This window comes from Emys orbicularis, chromosome 3, assembly GCF_028017835.1.
Source record: "Emys orbicularis isolate rEmyOrb1 chromosome 3, rEmyOrb1.hap1, whole genome shotgun sequence".
Taxonomy (NCBI): domain Eukaryota; kingdom Metazoa; phylum Chordata; order Testudines; family Emydidae; genus Emys; species Emys orbicularis.
The window spans coordinates 147,928,132-147,945,420 of NC_088685.1; the positions used below are offsets into that span (position 1 = coordinate 147,928,132).

The window sequence follows — 17,289 nt, forward strand, 5'->3', positions numbered from 1 at the left end:
TAACTTGAGTGCTCACTGAAATGAGCAAGGGTTGCACAATTTATTCCTTATAAACTTATCACATTATGACTTTATCACTTAATTCAAAGGAAGATGTAATGTTTTCTTTATAGGAGCTTCCGCATGTTCCAGTGATTTTGGTACTCATTCATCTAGGGGGTTAAAGGTCATATTTGGAATAGAGTACTGGATGTCATAAGTTGAGTAGTTAAGTGTGCTTAGATACTTGCACAATCAGGCCCTAATTCATTAGTGCTATTAAAGAACTATAGCTCCTTATATGAAAAGTGCTATAGAAGTACAAGGTATTATATGAGGCCTGTATCTAGAGGTATGTAGGAAGCAGTAGTTTCTACCCTATATATATAGCGTGGATGAGGTAGTTTGGGTTCCTTAGTTTATAGAGGAAAGATAGATTGGGATTATAGGTTTTCTGTACTAAATATGAATAAGAGGTGAGATGTTGTCTTCCACTGTGAACAGTCATGCGGAATGGAGAGGGGTCTGTAGCTTGTAGGAAGTGAATAGGAATTGGTTCTTTGATGTACATATGAACTATGTGAATTCAGGTATTGTGTTAACTATTGGAAATATTAATGGGACAGAGTGAAGGCAGCGAGTAAGGTGGGTTCTGATGAATATTGATAACATTTTCTATATTAGTTGATCGAGCAAAATTGACACCAGTAAATTTTTTTAGTAACCTTATCTCTAAATTTCTACTCTATGCCTTTCCTGTAATGTTGTTAATTACAGCCATAGTGTTATCTTAACAGTTTTTGTCTCAGAGCTGTCTTGGAGTTTTTTTAAGTAATTATTTTTAATAAGATTGGGTGATTTAAATTGTTGATCTAAATCACTAGGGTTTAGTTTGTTGTTTAAATCAGCTTGAGGCTTTCTGAAAAATTTTAAATTTGTACTATTGCAACTTTAGATTAAATAAAGTATAATGAACTGAACTATAAACACTGGTTGGCTGGGGTTTTTTTTAAGTGCCACTATTAGTAATGTCTTTTATTTGAATTTTACAGAACTGCTGCAGGCAAAAAAAAAAATATTGAAAATTAAAGTGCTGATCCTGCAAACAATTACGCAGGGAAGCATCATTACTCACATGAATAGCCCCAAACTCAATGAGACTACTCATGCTTAAAGTTAAGCTAAAATGGTAGTTTAACAAAAAATTTCCTGGCATAAAATCTGTCACTTCAAAACAAAATTGCTTCAATGTTAACAGTGAAAAGTTATTTCGGCTTTTGATATATTAACCAAGTTATTGTGGACTTTTTTAGACATGCCAAACAAAATTTTTAAAAATAGGAACCTTAAATTAGACTCCCAAGCCCATATTTAGGCAAAAACCACCAAGGAACGCCAGTCTCATTGACTTCAGACTGCAAACTCTTATGGAGCAGTATAACCTAGTCAAAGCACGTCAGCTTTTTTGACTTGTGGAAGTTCAACATATTGGAATGTGGAGTTGGTTGCAAATATAGCACAGCCTATGTTGTAATCAATGTGTTTGCGTGTGCATGGTTCTCAGAGTAAGGATGTTAATGAAACCCTGGAACTGTCTTTTTCATCAAAGATTAGAGCATTTTCAAGGTAAAACTTCTTAGTAGAAATACTCCCTATGTAAAAACTGAAATTCTGCTAACAATTAGGAAACTAAAGAAACAAGTAAAAAACATATTTGACTATAAAATGGGAATTCAGCATAGTTGTAGCCGTGTGAGTCCCAGGATATTAGAGACACAAGGTGGGTGAGGTAATATCTATTATTGGACCAGCTTCAGTTGATGAGAGAGACAAGCTTTCGAACAACACAGGGCTCTTCTTCAGATATGGGAAAGGAACTCCCCTCATCAAAGCAAAATGCAAGGTGGAACAGATTAGCACAAGTAGTTAGCACATATTGTAAGGGACCATCCAAGGTAGAGAGCCTCACCACAGAACCTGATATCATACCAACATGTGAAGAACTAGAAGAATTCTTCCGCTATCTCCGCTTCAAAAAATTCTGTCACAACAATGATGACACCACTCACAACTACCATGTTCCCACCTACAGTCATAAGAAAAAAAAATCCTCTGAGTGGACACTACAGAGTGGGCAAAACCACACTCTGTATCATTACATTGCTTCAGGAAAAAAACTGACTGCGAAATCCTTAACATCACATCCACCATTATCTCTTCACTGCCAAGAGGACAGCCATATAGTCCCTGAAATCTAACCATCACATAGTGCTCAAACTAGCAGACAAAGGGGGTGCCATTGTATTCCTCAAACATGATGACTACGTTAATGAGGCCAACAACTACTCTCTGACACCACCTACTACAAAGAACTCAGAGAAAACTCCACACCACAATTTACCCAGGAACTTAAGAATATCATCAAATCCTTCCACAAACAACTCTGAGACAGTCTACAAACTCATCCCCTAGGAACCCACCCCAGGGACCTTCTACATGCTTCCCAAGATACACAAACAAGATACAGGCAGACCCATCATATCTAGCCATAGAACACTTACTGAAGGAATATCAAGACTCAGAGATACCATCCTCAAGCCACACCCAGGGCCAGCTTCCTCCAGGACACGGCTGACTTCCTCCACAAGCTCCTCAATATTAACAACCTCCCTCAGAATGCTGTCCTTGCCACCATGAATGTCACTTCCCTATACACCATCCCTCACAATGATGGCACAGCTGCCTGCCTGAAATATTTACAAGACAGTGGACAACCCTAACCACCCTATATCCACCCCTAACACATCGCCAAACTCATCCATTTCATCCTCACCCATAACAATTTTCCTTTCAACAACAAACACTTTCTCCAAACCATGGGAACAGCTATGAGTACTAGGACGGCTCCCCAATAAGCCAGCCTCTTCATAGGCCACCTTGAAGAAGAATTTCTGAATAAATGCACCACAAAACCAGTGATCTACCTGAGATACAGCGATGATATTTTCATCCTCTGGACAGAAGACTTAAACTTCCTCATAGATTTCCACTACAACTTCAACAACCATCACCCATCCATTATAGTCTCTCTGGAACACACTCATACCAGCCTCAACTTCCTGAACACCACAATCAGCTTCAGCAATGGAACTCTTCAGACAGCCATATACAAGAAACCCACAGATCACCACACCTACCTTCATAGGTTCAGTAACCAAACCAAACACACCAAGAAATCTGTTATGTACAGCCAGACACTCTGATACCACTGAATATGCTCCTAGGAGAAAGTTTGGGATATACTCCTTAACAAATTTAAAACTGCCTTCACCAAACAAGAGAAGTAGGATCACATCATGGAATGGGACACCCAAATACGCAGCAAGAACCTGCTGCAGTACAGAAATAAAAAACCCACTCTGACTGCACACACCTACTGCAGTTGTCACCTACTGCATCACACTGGAATTCATATGATGGGGTATCCTCAAACAACTACAACCCATACTCAATGGGGACCCCATCCTGAAAGAAATCTTTCCTGAACCTCCACTTCTGGCCTTCAAACAACCCCCCAACCTCTCCAACTTCATCATCAGAAGCAAGCTCCCCACAGACCAGGACCCACCGACTCAAAGCACATCAGATCCTGTCAGAACAACCGATGCAAAACCTGCAGACATATCTCCACTGCTACTATGATCAACGCCCCCCACAACACACCTTTCCAGAGCCATGGATCCTACACGTGCCTATCACAATAGGTGGTATACTTCATCCAGTGCACTAAATGTTCCAATAGGAATTATATGAAACCAGGCAATCACTACATTCTCAAATGAACTCACACAGGCAAATAAGACAAAAACACCGTATCACCTGTGGGTGAACACTTTTCATAGGTCAGATATAGAGTGATTGCTCCATCAGTCTTCATCCTCAAAGGAAACCTGCACAACACTTTCAAAAGATGAGCCTGGGATATATCTGCTAGATACCAAAAATCATGGACTGAATAGAAATACTAGATACATGGCTTATTACGACAATCTGTAAACCACTAACCCGTATAGTGCATTTAGTGCATTTTGCTGTGATGCTGGGAGTTCCTTTCCCAGACATGAAGAGCAGCTCTGTGTGGGTTCAAAACTTCTCTCACCAACAGAAGTTGGTCCAGTAAAAGATGTTACCTACCCCACCATGTCACTATAAAATGGGAAGAAAATAAAGAATTACCAACATGTAAGTACAAAATATTTTTTTTTTAATTTAAAGAATGGACTTTAAAAAGAGACATGATTTTAAATCATTGATAGTTGAAAATTTGGAAGGGGGAAGGGGGAGTAATTACCTTTCACAAACTCCCTGAATCAGACTGGTTCAATTGACAGAGCTTAGAAACTCCATAGGGCATGTAAAGGAAAGGAGGCAGGGAATTCATTCTGTTAGTGTTGTGCTTGATGGGGATTGAAGGAGAGGGTGCATCAGTTCTGGCACTGAAAGGATTGCACTTGGTGGGATACATGGAAAAGAGGTTTTGTTGTGGCACAGAAAGTTACATTTATGGGGAAATGAATGGGTGTGGGGAATGAGCGCTGCCTTTCCATGTTCTCCTCTAGGATGGTTTTAGTGGAAGAAAAATGTACCTCTATTCCCCAACCTTATGGTTTACCTTTACCTTTACCTTAATGCTTCTTGTTGCCCTGCATGCCTTCCTTCCCTGCATACCTTCTCTGCATCAATTTCCTCATCACACTCTCTCTCCCACTTTCTTACCATTCCATGTCTTTCAGGCCCCTTGCTAGGGGTACTGAATCAAAGATTGAGCACTCAAGGGGGAAGGCATTGGGGCGGTTAAAATTCCAACAACTACTATCCTTCCTGGAATGAGGTGTGCATATGAAAAGATGCTAAAGCTCAAGATGTTTTGATAACCAATGGCTTTGAGTTATAAAGAGTATAAATGGTGTGGGATGTCTGAGAAAAAGACCATTATAAATATTCTGTGTTTTTTAAGAAAATAAAAACAATAGCTTTTAAAATTAGTAGATTGCTATCTTTGCACCATAAAGCTAGAAACTTACACTTTTAATAAAAACTTAAATTAACACTGTATATTTATTTTTAATGTAATATTACTTAAAATCTTACCAAGTCTTACCCAAAAGATTCAAAGGCAACAGTCATTAACACTCCTTACCAAGGGCAAGGGTTGTGGATTTTCCATCACTGGCAAAAAAAAAAAAAAAAAAAACAATCCAGATTAGATGTTTTTCTAAAATATATGCTGTAGTTCAAACAGAAATTATTTCAGGGAGGTTCTATGATCCATTTTATGCAGGCGGTCAGACTAGATTATCACAATGGTTCCTTCTGACCTTGAAAGCTAAAAATCTCTGAATTGTTGAGGACAACCATGTTAACACTACTTGAGGGTCAATACTGTACTTTAAATATAATGTTCCAAAAAAGTTAGACCAGTTTTACTAAAATGAAATAGATTTGATTTTTCAGACTTTCGTATTTCACTTACACCCTGTTCAGTTATCCCCAAAACATTATTTATAGACTGTCATTCCTTAGATGACCACATTGAGGAAATGTCAGGTGTATTGATTTAGTTTTGGCAAAGTTAGTGAGCTAAGATTGGTTAATTAATTCCAGCTTTATCTATGGAGCGGTATCATTTCACTGTAATACTATGAGACCATAACTTCTGTTTGAGCTGTAGCATATCTATTAGAAAGATATCTAGTCTTCATTTAAAGACTTCAAGTGATGGGGAATTCACCAAATCCCAAGGTAAATTGTTCCAATTTATTCAACTTTTTGCAATCTATCCGTTAACCAGTTTTTAATCCACTTAATATAGGCTGCATTGATTTTTGTATAGTGTAAATAGATTTAATAATAAAACATGATCTCATCAAAAAACAGTAACAAGTTTGTTTGACAAGAACTATTTTTCATAACACCGTATTGATTAGCATTACCAGTGTTACAGAACTTGGTTTGTGATTACAAAAAACCCCAAATCTCTTGCTTGTTTCAATGTATTTATCTGGAAGGTGAGAAAATGTTTCTGTACTTAGCTTCTATATTATGTATCTTCACAAAGGTACTCTATCCTTCTGTATTAAAAAGTGTGTAACTATGCATTCACTGCCTTTACCGCTTGGTTATTGGCATTCCTAATCTTATATTTCAATGTTACTTATTTAACATTTTCAGTTACATCCCTGGAGCATTTTACATGAGTGGAGATCTACTGTATATTATTGGAGAAAAAAAATTACTTGTAATTTTTGTTCTCAGAAGATAGTGATTATAATAGATCCCCACTTACCCTTCTATCTTCTTCACAGATTTGGAGATGTTCTATTATATCTACTCTATTATTCTTTCACCTGAAAAAAGAACTGATTGTCAAAAGCAGTGCTGGCTCATCAGCACTTAAATGTACCAGGCAAATGAAGTGGCTTAATAGCTTGAAATTTAAATAGGGTGTTTCTGCCAGTCACACAGAGGGAGCACAAGCCAAGAGTGGAGATCTATTTACCCCTTACCACCTTTGAGTACAAGAATTACAATTATGGGAATTTTTTTTACTTACTTAGTCACTTCAGGGGAAGCCTTTGCTCTGAAGATCATGGGCATTTTTTAATCAGACATTTAAAGTGATCTGCTGACCTTTGACAAATTATTTCGGTCATCTAGGAAGAACAAGCATGGCTGTGACATCTGTCGCTGTAAGAAATGCCCAGAACTTCCTTGTGGTAAGATCTGTCCAATGGGCTTCCAGCAGAATAATCATGGTTGTCTTCTCTGTAAGTGCAGAGGTAGGTGTGAATGCATTACCTCCATATCTATGTTTGTTTCAAAGCAATTAGAAGCTAGGAGAAATGGAAAGGAGTGGTACATTATATTAATAAGACTTGCAACTTGGTAACTCAAATGGTGGTAGTCAATTTCATTTTCTGTAGGGGAGGACCCTGTATAGTAGGGCTTTGTTACCATTTGTAGTTTTTGTGTTTTTAATGTCAGCCTAGTAAAGGTACACATCACACAGTTTTTTTGACATTTTAGACCCCAATCCATCTTCCATTGAGGAGTCAGTTGATTAACTTTAGTAGGATTTCAATCAGGCCCTTAATAAGCCTGAGAAAACTGATTGAATTTCTCTTTGCTTCCTTCACAGGAATATGTGTTCTTTAAATCTATATTTAAATTTTTTTAAATATTTCATTTGACTGCCACCTGACCCAATTCACTGTACATCATTGCATCAGTATTTGCACGTTGCTTTGAATGTATAAAACATTATATAAGTGCTAAGTAGTATTATTTCAACTGAGCTGTAGTTTGCTTGGTAGCTAGGTGAATATTATTTTTTTCTGATCCTGTTTAAATACATTTAATCTTAAGTATTATCAAAATAATTTGCTATTTCATCCCTCTGCGTCCAACAAGTTCTTAGAGACTTCTGGTTTGTTAAGTAAAATTAACAAATAACTATTTATTTTGTTAAAATATATGATTCTTAAAAGCTTTTACTTTTGTAAGTTCACTTCTCTTGTCTGTAGAAGAAAACTTAAGGAAAACAGTTGGTCTGTGGAAAACTTTAGTTTTCCTTCGAGTCACAATGAACAGTGTCAAAGCTTGGCAATAATGCACAAGTTTTGACTTAACCTTTGGAGACTTTTTATGTTCCTTCCTATTGGCTATGTACAATATGATCCATATAGTTTTATAATAGCTAAACAGTTCTGTATCAATAAACAGCTGGGATTTATTTCAACAATACTAACACATAATATCCCTAATCATTTAATAACAATTTTGCAAAATGTAATTGAGATAAGATATTTAAATTTCTCTTTAGTGAACAATACAAATGTTAACCAGTGTTAAATAGTGTTACTAGCCTCATGCACTCTCATGGTCTTCTATTACCTCTATTCTGACACCTCTCATGTGCCTCTCCACCTCCTCTCTCCAGGTGTGCATCACTTCCTGTCTCTTATATCTCTTCAAGAATGTCCTGCAGTTTCTTAAACTAAACATGTTAACACTAAACTATACTTCTTATATAGCCTCCTAATGACTCTTCTGTCCACGCTTTTTCCATAACCGTTAAAAACTCCATTTCCTCAAAGTTATATTTTCTGGGTTATCTATAACTCTACTCTATCTTTCTCTCCTATATCAAAGCACTCACTACATCTTACTGCTTTTCCTTCAATAACGTTTCTAAAATCTACTCTTCCCTTTCCTTCTCCACAGTCAAGACCATGTTCTTATACTGCCTCGACTGCTATAACTTCTTTCTTTCCCATCTTTAATATATTCAGTGTTCAGCAGCTAAAATGGTAACCATTTCTCACTCCTTAAAAATGAGGTTGAGGAGTTTGTTTTATGCAGAAAGAGACAGGAAGTTGGTGAAAGGAAATGAGCTGGGGTTGGCATGGTGAAATGCCTGACTCTCACTGTTGAGGCTCTGCAAGAGCTCTGCCCCTGCCTACATCTCATCTCCTGTGACTCTAAAACTTTCCTCCTGGTCTCTGCCACTCTTCACACCTCATTACTCTACTTTTCACCTCTTACTACTCTCACCATTATGACTTTTTTCCCATTGATTTCTCTATAGCTGGAACAACATCCCTCTTCTTTTGCACCCAGCATCCTCATGCTTTCCAATCTCTCTTCAAAACCTATTTCTACTCTACCATTCTTGTCGTATCTCAAATGCTGTTTAAATATATTAGAATATAAATTATTCACTCACTGTGAATATGTATATAGAATAATAGGACTCAGATTATTTTAGTTTGTTTTAATCGTCGTCCTTCATTTCCCTATACTTTTTATCTGTCTTTATATTTTGTCATATGTTTGGCTAATTTAGGTTGTAAATTCTTTGAGCGGGAACCATGTACTTTTCAAATTTCCAAAGCACCATCCAAACCTATGGCTTAATTTTCTGTTGCCACATATGGCCACTGCCTCAGTTTTCTTACCTCATCTGGGTAATTTACTTAGCTTTATGCATAGCTTCTTTGTCAGCTGTGGCTTGCTTACCCTTCTGTTCACCTGCCTCTTATCCCTCCTCTTAGGCCTGTCTGAAATTTTCTTCCAGGGCTTCCATCTCCTGGACTCTCTACCACTATACAAGCTCCCTCCGTAGTGAAAACCACTGCCAATTTTGCCTCTTTCCTGATCTGTATTACTGGGGCTTTTCTACAGCCCTGTCCCCTTTCCCAGCATGCACTTCTGCCCAGACTACTATGCTCAATGTCATTCTGGGGCTCAACCTGTGAACAGGCTGTGGCGGCCATGTGATCTTCTTTCTTGAGGGCCAGCACATGCTGATACAGGGTCTATATCAGTGATTATTAATAAATAAATGTCAACAGTAAAAATATAAAAGTCCTAGAGTCTGTACTTTTCTCCCAGCATCTCGCTCTACACATGAGTATATGCATGTACGCATGCTGCTCTAACGAACTGTTTTAAATAGTTGTACTTTTCATCAATTATTAGCTTTTGCTCAGGCTGCATTCACACAACCCTGAAGTATGAGTGTTAGTCACACAGCAATTTTTACTTTGGGATTTACATGTGCACAAAATTTACTTTTATATTAACTCTCTTAACATTGTAACAGTTGCAAGAGTTACATGTCTAAATAGGTTTAAACTGTGTTTTAGCACTTAAATAAAGGCTACTTTGTGCAATTAAATTTCCCATGTCCATCCAGGCCATTCCTTCAGCTGTAAAAGTATAGCTTGTACTATACCAGTCCTGAGCACAATCTCATTTATTTAAAGGACTTGGGGACATCAGAAATCTTCAGATAAACAGGATTTTAAATGAAACTTGGAGGTAGTTGGCCAGCTAGCTTTAAAGGAACTATGATCTCAGGCATTCCAGATACCTGCACAATCTGGTGAGACACAGTAAAACCATTCTTTTGTTAATCAGGTCTTTTGGTTAACCGAAGATTGCTTAAACAAGGAGGTACAGTTACACCACTGTATATGTTCATGTATACTTGTTCAGCTACATTTTCTAATACAAACATGTCCATGTGTATGTCAAGTTTTTTTGACCCTTATAATTTTCAGATGCAGTAGAGTCATAGAAATTCGGGTTGGCAAACCCCCCAGAAGGACACTCAGCCTATCTCTGTGCCAATGTAGAATAGGGCTTGAGACCGGTGTAACTCTGTCCAACATGTCCCCTTTTAATAGGCTACCTTTAGTGAGGCAGGCAATAATTCTTGAGTGGTCTGTAGGCCTTGTACTAATGCCATGTAGCATGTGGATTAACCACTGTTGCCCTTTGTAACATCCTTACATGGTGATGTAATGTTACTGTAGGCCGCAAGCACTGTGTAATGGTGCATATCACCTTACGGTAGACAAGTTTTTGAAAAGATGAATTCTAAACTGCTTATCTGTTTTCCTTTTTTTTTTTTTTTTAAACCTAACCAATTCCATGTTTCTTAGATGACTAAGAACCCTGCATTCTCTGTAGCAAACTAGGCTTAAATTATTCAGCACTCCAGTGCAGCAGACTAAAATACCTGTGGCTACTTCAAGTACATTTAATAACAGAGTTTTATTGCATTCACTGTGGAAAATGAATGATAACAATCAATAAAGTATTTCTTGTGCTATTTAATTATTATGTTAAATTCCGTTGTCATGCTGCTCCTAGATGTTTAATGTGCCCATGATTTTTATTTGTAATGCAACTTTGTACTGTAAACATTGTATTGGGGAAGATGTAGATTTTGGCAGCTGTGTAAGAGACTGTTTGGTTTTTGGCTCTAAGGTAGGCACGGAAAGCACTTTGGTTTTAGAGCACCAAGAGGCAGTTGCAGCTTTTGCCAGAGGGGAGGACTTGATTTCTTCTTTCCCAATCCTAGCAACCTTTGACAGCAACCAGCGGCACCACTAGTTCCTATTCCTGTATCTGCCAGTGCAGCTAAAATTATAGATAAACACATTAATGTAGCTGAATGTTTAAGCCAAAATGATGGGCAATGAAAGAGTAACAGTGTTGATTATTATTATTTAAGATGTCATTAGGTCTGAGTCAACACCTCATTGAGATAATCAGGAGTCTTTTAGAGCTACTGTTTGACAGCTTGCATACTCATGTAGACAATTCATCAGTTTAAACTTAGTTCCCATTTGGAAATCTATCTTCACAACTATAAGAGTTAAAACTTTTTTTCTTTGTAAAAGGTTAGATTCTGGAGTACAATTCTGAGAAATTCCTAGGGCATAGAATTCCAGAATACTTGGAGACTTATCTTTTAAAAATAAAAAACCCTATAATCAACTTAACAAATCTGGAACTAGAAATTCTAGATTTTCTATTTTTATTTACCATGTATGAGATCTAATCTTGTTAAATAGTTAAGTGGCCTAAAATACAAAATAGTGGACTGTCTTGTAGGTTATAACTTGAGTAATGAGTGTCTGTTTCATTTGCTGGTTTTTCTTTATATCACACAACTTTGAAAAGTGTCATTTTTTTTCTTTCTTTTTTTACAAAAAACTACCATTGAATTCTACTCTAGTGAATTTTTTTCTTTGCTAATGGAACAAGTTTACATGCGTAGATCATAATCATCTCATGTATGATTATAGTTCACTCAGAAAAGTTGAATAATACATATTCATTTTCAGTGGCCGAGTTCATTAAAAAGAATACTGCTGCTATTGATCTTCCTGGAATTAAATCACTTTAACAATATAGCTAATTAGGGAAAATAGATACAAGAAACATACTGTTTATTTAGTTTTCTATTTTTTCAGACAAGACATTGAATAACAAAATACAGATGTGAAAAACTTGAGCTTATTTCACTCATTATTTTTATTATGTGCCTTTTTCAGAGAAAACCATGCAAAAACGTATGTAATATATTTTAAATGACCACCTGTCACCGGAAAAGATTTCTATAGAAAAGTTTTGTGTGTGCGCAAAATAAGTCTATTTTCACCATTTTCAAAGACAGAGAACATGAGATACACGATCCTGTAGTACTGAGGGCGATTTCATGACAAAGATCAGCAAAATGTAGACAAAGTATTTGCCTCACTTTGTTACATGGTGCTAACTAATGATAGAGGTATTAGCCATTGACATAAAGAGTATCACAGCAAAAGGCTGATGAGAGCAAGGATGTCACAACTGACATTTGAAGGGAGAAAGATGCCCTATTTGTTTTTTCAATTATTCTGATCCATGTTATGCAATATGCAGTTTGAATAAGGCATCAGTCAGTATGATGGAGTCAGCCTTAATACTTCTGCTTTATTATGTCCTCTTATCTGAGTACATATAAATCATATATTACTGTAAAGGAGGGCAGGGAATGGTACAGCAAAGGAGTGGCTTGATGGTGCTTCAGGCCAGTACAATAAATCATTCTTTACCAATCAAGCACATATTGGAGGATGCCTACTGGTGCCTCAGATGCTGGCAGATGTAGTGTCACTGACACTATGTCTTATGGTAGTATTTAATACCCAGGCACCCCAAGCTAACTGACAGCCCTATAGTGTGTCCTTCAACAAAATCTGTTGCCTTTCTCTCCAAGGCCAGATAGCAGTTAACTCAGCAGTTGATAACAAGGGAAAGGAAGCTTGTTCCAATCTACCCTTACACACAGCAAATTACTCCTGCCATTGCTGCTATGATTACTCTAGATTTGTGCCCATTTTCTTCCTGTTGAAGCCTCTGGCTTCCATACATATTGCAAATTACTATACCTGGATAGCAGGGTTAATCAGACAACATTGCTCAACTAAAGCGGTCCCAAAACTGTACACAGAGCCAGAGTAAATATAGCTGTGTACCCATCTAAAGATCTGTTGGATTCCAAGCAAAAGAAGCTTTAATTTCTTAAGAATAAATTTGAGTAATTAAGTGTAAGTTTGAGGAAGGGAACATGTTGGGGTAATAATTTCAGTACTGTTACCTGCAAAGAAGTTAAGTGACTTAAACACAATAAAGAAGTTACTGTGTGTTTTAAAGCGTGACGCAGATATCACAGATTTAGATTTATAGGACATTATAACAGGTTTTGGTGTAGTTGTGAGCTATAGTGAGCTGGGGGTTAGTTATCCCGGAGGTGTGCCAGCAAATTTGCAGCAAGATTCAATGGGATTTTTAAAGTTTTATTTTTGGGAGGGGTTACTCAAATTTTTAATAATTTGACAAAAAAAATAAAAATGCACAGCAGTACATCATACAAAAATGTGTAATATTTAATCTGCAAGGATCCAATTGTAAATATACTGTAATTCAAAATGAATTTACTAGAGTTGTCAGTGGTCATTATTGAGATACAGCAATGTACAAGGAGAAGTAGTTATATAGATTTGAGTTTGATATGACAGACCACTCAGAAGGGTTGTCTTCACTGCAACAGTCAGTACACTAGAGCTAGCCTAGCTCAAGGGAGAGTGAATGACCACACTGGAGCGATTTGGATTAGCAGCTGGTGAGTTGTAATTTTAGCTGCTGCATTGTCAGGGTTTTCCTATCTCCAACATCAGCAGCACTAGAGCATCAGCCCACATCCCCTGACAAGCTAGGTACATGAAGCTTTTAGGGATGTAAAAGTTTAACTAATAAGCATCAGTCTTACTGGTTTCGGTTAACAATTAAACTCCGCTGCTGCCCTGGGGGCCAGCAGCCGGGAGGGTCCTGGGGCGCGGGGGCCGGCAGCCAGGGGCCCCATGTAAAACGTGGGGGTGCTGCAGCACCCCTGGTTCCCCAGTTAAACATTTAACCATGTTGTGACTAGTTAGACCCCCTCCCCCTTCTGGGATGCCACCTGATGTGCTGGGGTTTAACTAAGCCTCCCCTGCTCAATCAGCCTGGGTTCCCTCTCCCTGCTTTGCTGAATTAGGCTCTCCGGCCTCTTGCAGCACACAGGTAGGGCCACACCCCGCTGCAGACATAGACTGAAGTCAGCTCTGTGTAAGAGGACTCCCCCAGCACTCACGTGCACACCCCTTTTGGGGGGAGAAACCCAAAATAATAATGTTTTGTACTATATAGAAAAATCTGCACAGCGCAAGCTCATAAAAATCTGCCCTCCTCCTCAGTGTGAAGAGAGATGTGCACACTTCTTGCCCGCCCAGTTAGAAATTGCATAAACGGAGTTTTATTATTAACAAGAAATAAGTGTATTAACTACCAGAGGTGGATTTTAAGTGAAAATAAGAGATAACAGACAGAACAAAGCAGATTACTAAGCAAATGAAACCAAACACGCAAACTAAGCTAGGTTCATTAAAGAAATTGGTTACAAATAGAATTTCTCACCCTAGATATTGTTGCAGGCAGATTACAGAAAGTCTTGAAAGGCAGCTGCACTGGTCTCCTCTTGAGACCTCCGGTATTATTACTCGCAAGCTAGATGCCCTTCCAGCTTGGGTTCTATCCTTCTCCCCACCGTTCAGTTTTTGCTTCCAGGTGTTTTTTCAGTGTCTCTTTGGGTGGGGAGGCAGAGGAGGACCATGATGATGTCACTCCCGTGCCTCATATAGCTGTTGTGTAAGACGGGAACCCTTTGTCTTCTAGTGGAAAACTACTGGCATTCCAAAAGGGGAAGAGGGGTATTGAGTACCAGGTGACTTGGACCCATGTCTCTGCATGGCCGTGGCAGCCATTGCTCGTAGGCTGTCTCCAGCGTCCACAGGAAGACTAAGCTCTTTCACAGTCCATTGTCTCTGCTAATGGCCCATTAAGCCTGTCTGGCTTTTCCATTGTTGTACCTGAAGTGCTGGTTGGGAGAGACACCCAAAGTAACACATCTGAAATACAGATGCATAGTTAATATTTCTAACTTCAGATACAGAAATGATACAGGCATAGAAATTGGATAATCACATTCAGTAAATCATAACCTTTCCAATGATATCTCACATAAGCCATCTTGCATAAAGTACATCTGTTATGTTATATTCATATCATAAGCATATTTTCATAAAAAATATGAAGTGAAAGGTGTCACGTGTAACCAATAAAATTTTAATCGGTTACATGGTTACTTTTTTTAACCGCTATTTATATCCCTAGAAGCTTTAAAACACCACTTAACTCAAGCTAGAGATTTGTGTGTGGAGATGGGAATCAAGTTATGGGCAAAACTTGCATTATAACGTGTGCCAACAGTGCACTGAAGACAAGCCCAGAGTGATGGCTGGTTCAGTGAAGAACTCAATTGCTTTGGTGGGATATAAACTCATTTTATTATATTGACTATTGGGTTATTGTAAAACAAACCCAAATATCAACAGCATCCTCCCCTTACCTGTAGTCCAAAATAAAATTTGGGAGGGATGTCTGACTTTGGGAAAATCTAAGAGATGAAGAGAAACGGTTAGCTCTCTTCTTTCAAGCCAGTTCAACTATCTGATGTCCATTTTTCCTTTATCTGTCTATCCTTTTTAATGTAGTTGTAGCTGTGGTAGTCCCAGGATATTAGAGAGGCAAGGTGGGTGAGGTAATATCTTTTATTGAACCAGTGTCTGTTGGTGAATTCCAGTTTTCCTTGCCTGGAATTGGGACTACATCAAAGATCTGTATGGTCCAGGATAAGATATTAGAAGTGTATGCATATACTCCTCTATTTTTTCACCAACACAGACATCCGAGTGCAACTGTTTTCCCACAGAATCCTTGTTTCCCCCACAAAAATCAAATGTACTTCTAATTAAGGAATATATCATTAAGTATTATCTATTTAAAATATTTTTAATTAACCTTCTGTATCTTCCTTGTTTTTATTATTTCTTCTGTTTCCCTTCAGTCATTATTTTTCGTCCATGTGTATTCTTCCATAACTTTCAGCCTCTGTTTTTCCCCTAGGCTGATTACTCTATAGGTAAATTTTCCCTTGCACTTTTCCCTGTGTTGTATTCTTTAACATCTTACCCATGTTCTCTGTCTTTCCTTGTTTCTAATAATTTTCCTTCCTTCTCTTTTCCTAATTTTTCCCCTTCCCACTCTTTCCTTCCCATTACACACTTGTTATTTTTCCCCTCTGATGCTTGCTTACTCATTCTCTTTTCTGACCCTCTGTTTAAGTAAACTTCACTAATAAAATAGTCAAAACACTAGATTTTGTTTAAAGAAAAATGTAAAAGGGTAAAAAACACCTGAAAACATAAAGAAAAAAGAAAAAATAATTCATTTTGGGCTAACAAAACACTGCATTTGCCCTGAAAAGGGGCAGGGGGAAGTGGAAGTGTCAATTTTTCATTTCAGCAGGAAAAAGCACAAACATTTAGTTTTGGTTTGACCCAAAATGAAATTCTTAGGATTTTTAGGTTCGTCCAATAAACCAAAAAATCAGTTATTTGATCAGCTCTGTGGAATAATTGGGTCTTGTGCCATTAAGAGCTATAGGCCCCAATTCCCACAAATACTTAGGTATATGTTAACTTTAGGAATGCGCTTAAACACATGCTTAAGTACTTGGTTGAATTATTATCAACAGCTTGAACTTCACCTGGAATTAAACACACAGCCACTGCTGAGAAGTGATTACACGTGTCCTGTGATGAAGTAACTTGGGGTCCATGTGTAGCTGGAACTGCCAATCATTAGTATGTTTGGGAGGGGGCTTGCAGGAGCACTTGTTGAAATTCTGCACAAAAACTGAAGGGAGGGTTGGTGGCTCATCAGGTGGAAGTTACAGAGGGAGAGAGAGACCTGGCTGTGTGGCTTGATCACAGGAAGACTGAGACACCAATCCAATGTGTCTGGTAAAAAGGCAAATGTGATTCTCGGATGAATCAATTGAGGCATTTCCAGTAGAGAGAGAGGACTATGAATGCCATTGTACAAGGCATTGGTAAGACCTCATTTGGAATATTGTGTACAATTCTGATCACCCATGTTCAAGAAAGATGAATTCAAACTGGAACAGGTGCACAGAAGTGCTTCTAGGATGATCATGGGAATGGAGGGCCTATCTTATGAGACTAAAAGAGATTGGCTTGTTTAGCAAAATAAAAGCTGAGGGGGGAGATGATTGCTGTTTATAAATACATCGGGGGTAAATGCCAGGAAAGGCGAAGAGATGTTCAAGCTAAAGGACAGTGTTGGCACAAGAACAAATGGATATAAACTGGCCATGAACAAATTCAGGCTGGAAATTGGAAGAAGGTTTCTAACCATCAGAGGAGTGAGGTTCTGGAACAGGCTCCCAATAGGAGTTGTGGGGGCAAACAACTTAATTAATTTTAAGAGCAAGCTGGACAAACCTATGAGTGC

At 38.1% G+C, this 17,289-nt stretch overlaps 1 protein-coding gene across 1 annotated transcript in view; it reads left to right on the forward strand.

Annotated features, from left to right (window-relative positions):
* The window catches only part of CRIM1 (cysteine rich transmembrane BMP regulator 1), a 314,885-nt gene that overhangs the window by 261,140 nt on the left and 36,456 nt on the right, over nucleotides 1-17,289 (forward strand). Inside the window, exon 10 of the mRNA XM_065401910.1 lies at nucleotides 6,697-6,818. Within this exon, the coding sequence (XP_065257982.1) occupies nucleotides 6,697-6,818 (122 nt within the window). The remainder of the gene's footprint in view (nucleotides 1-6,696; nucleotides 6,819-17,289) is intronic.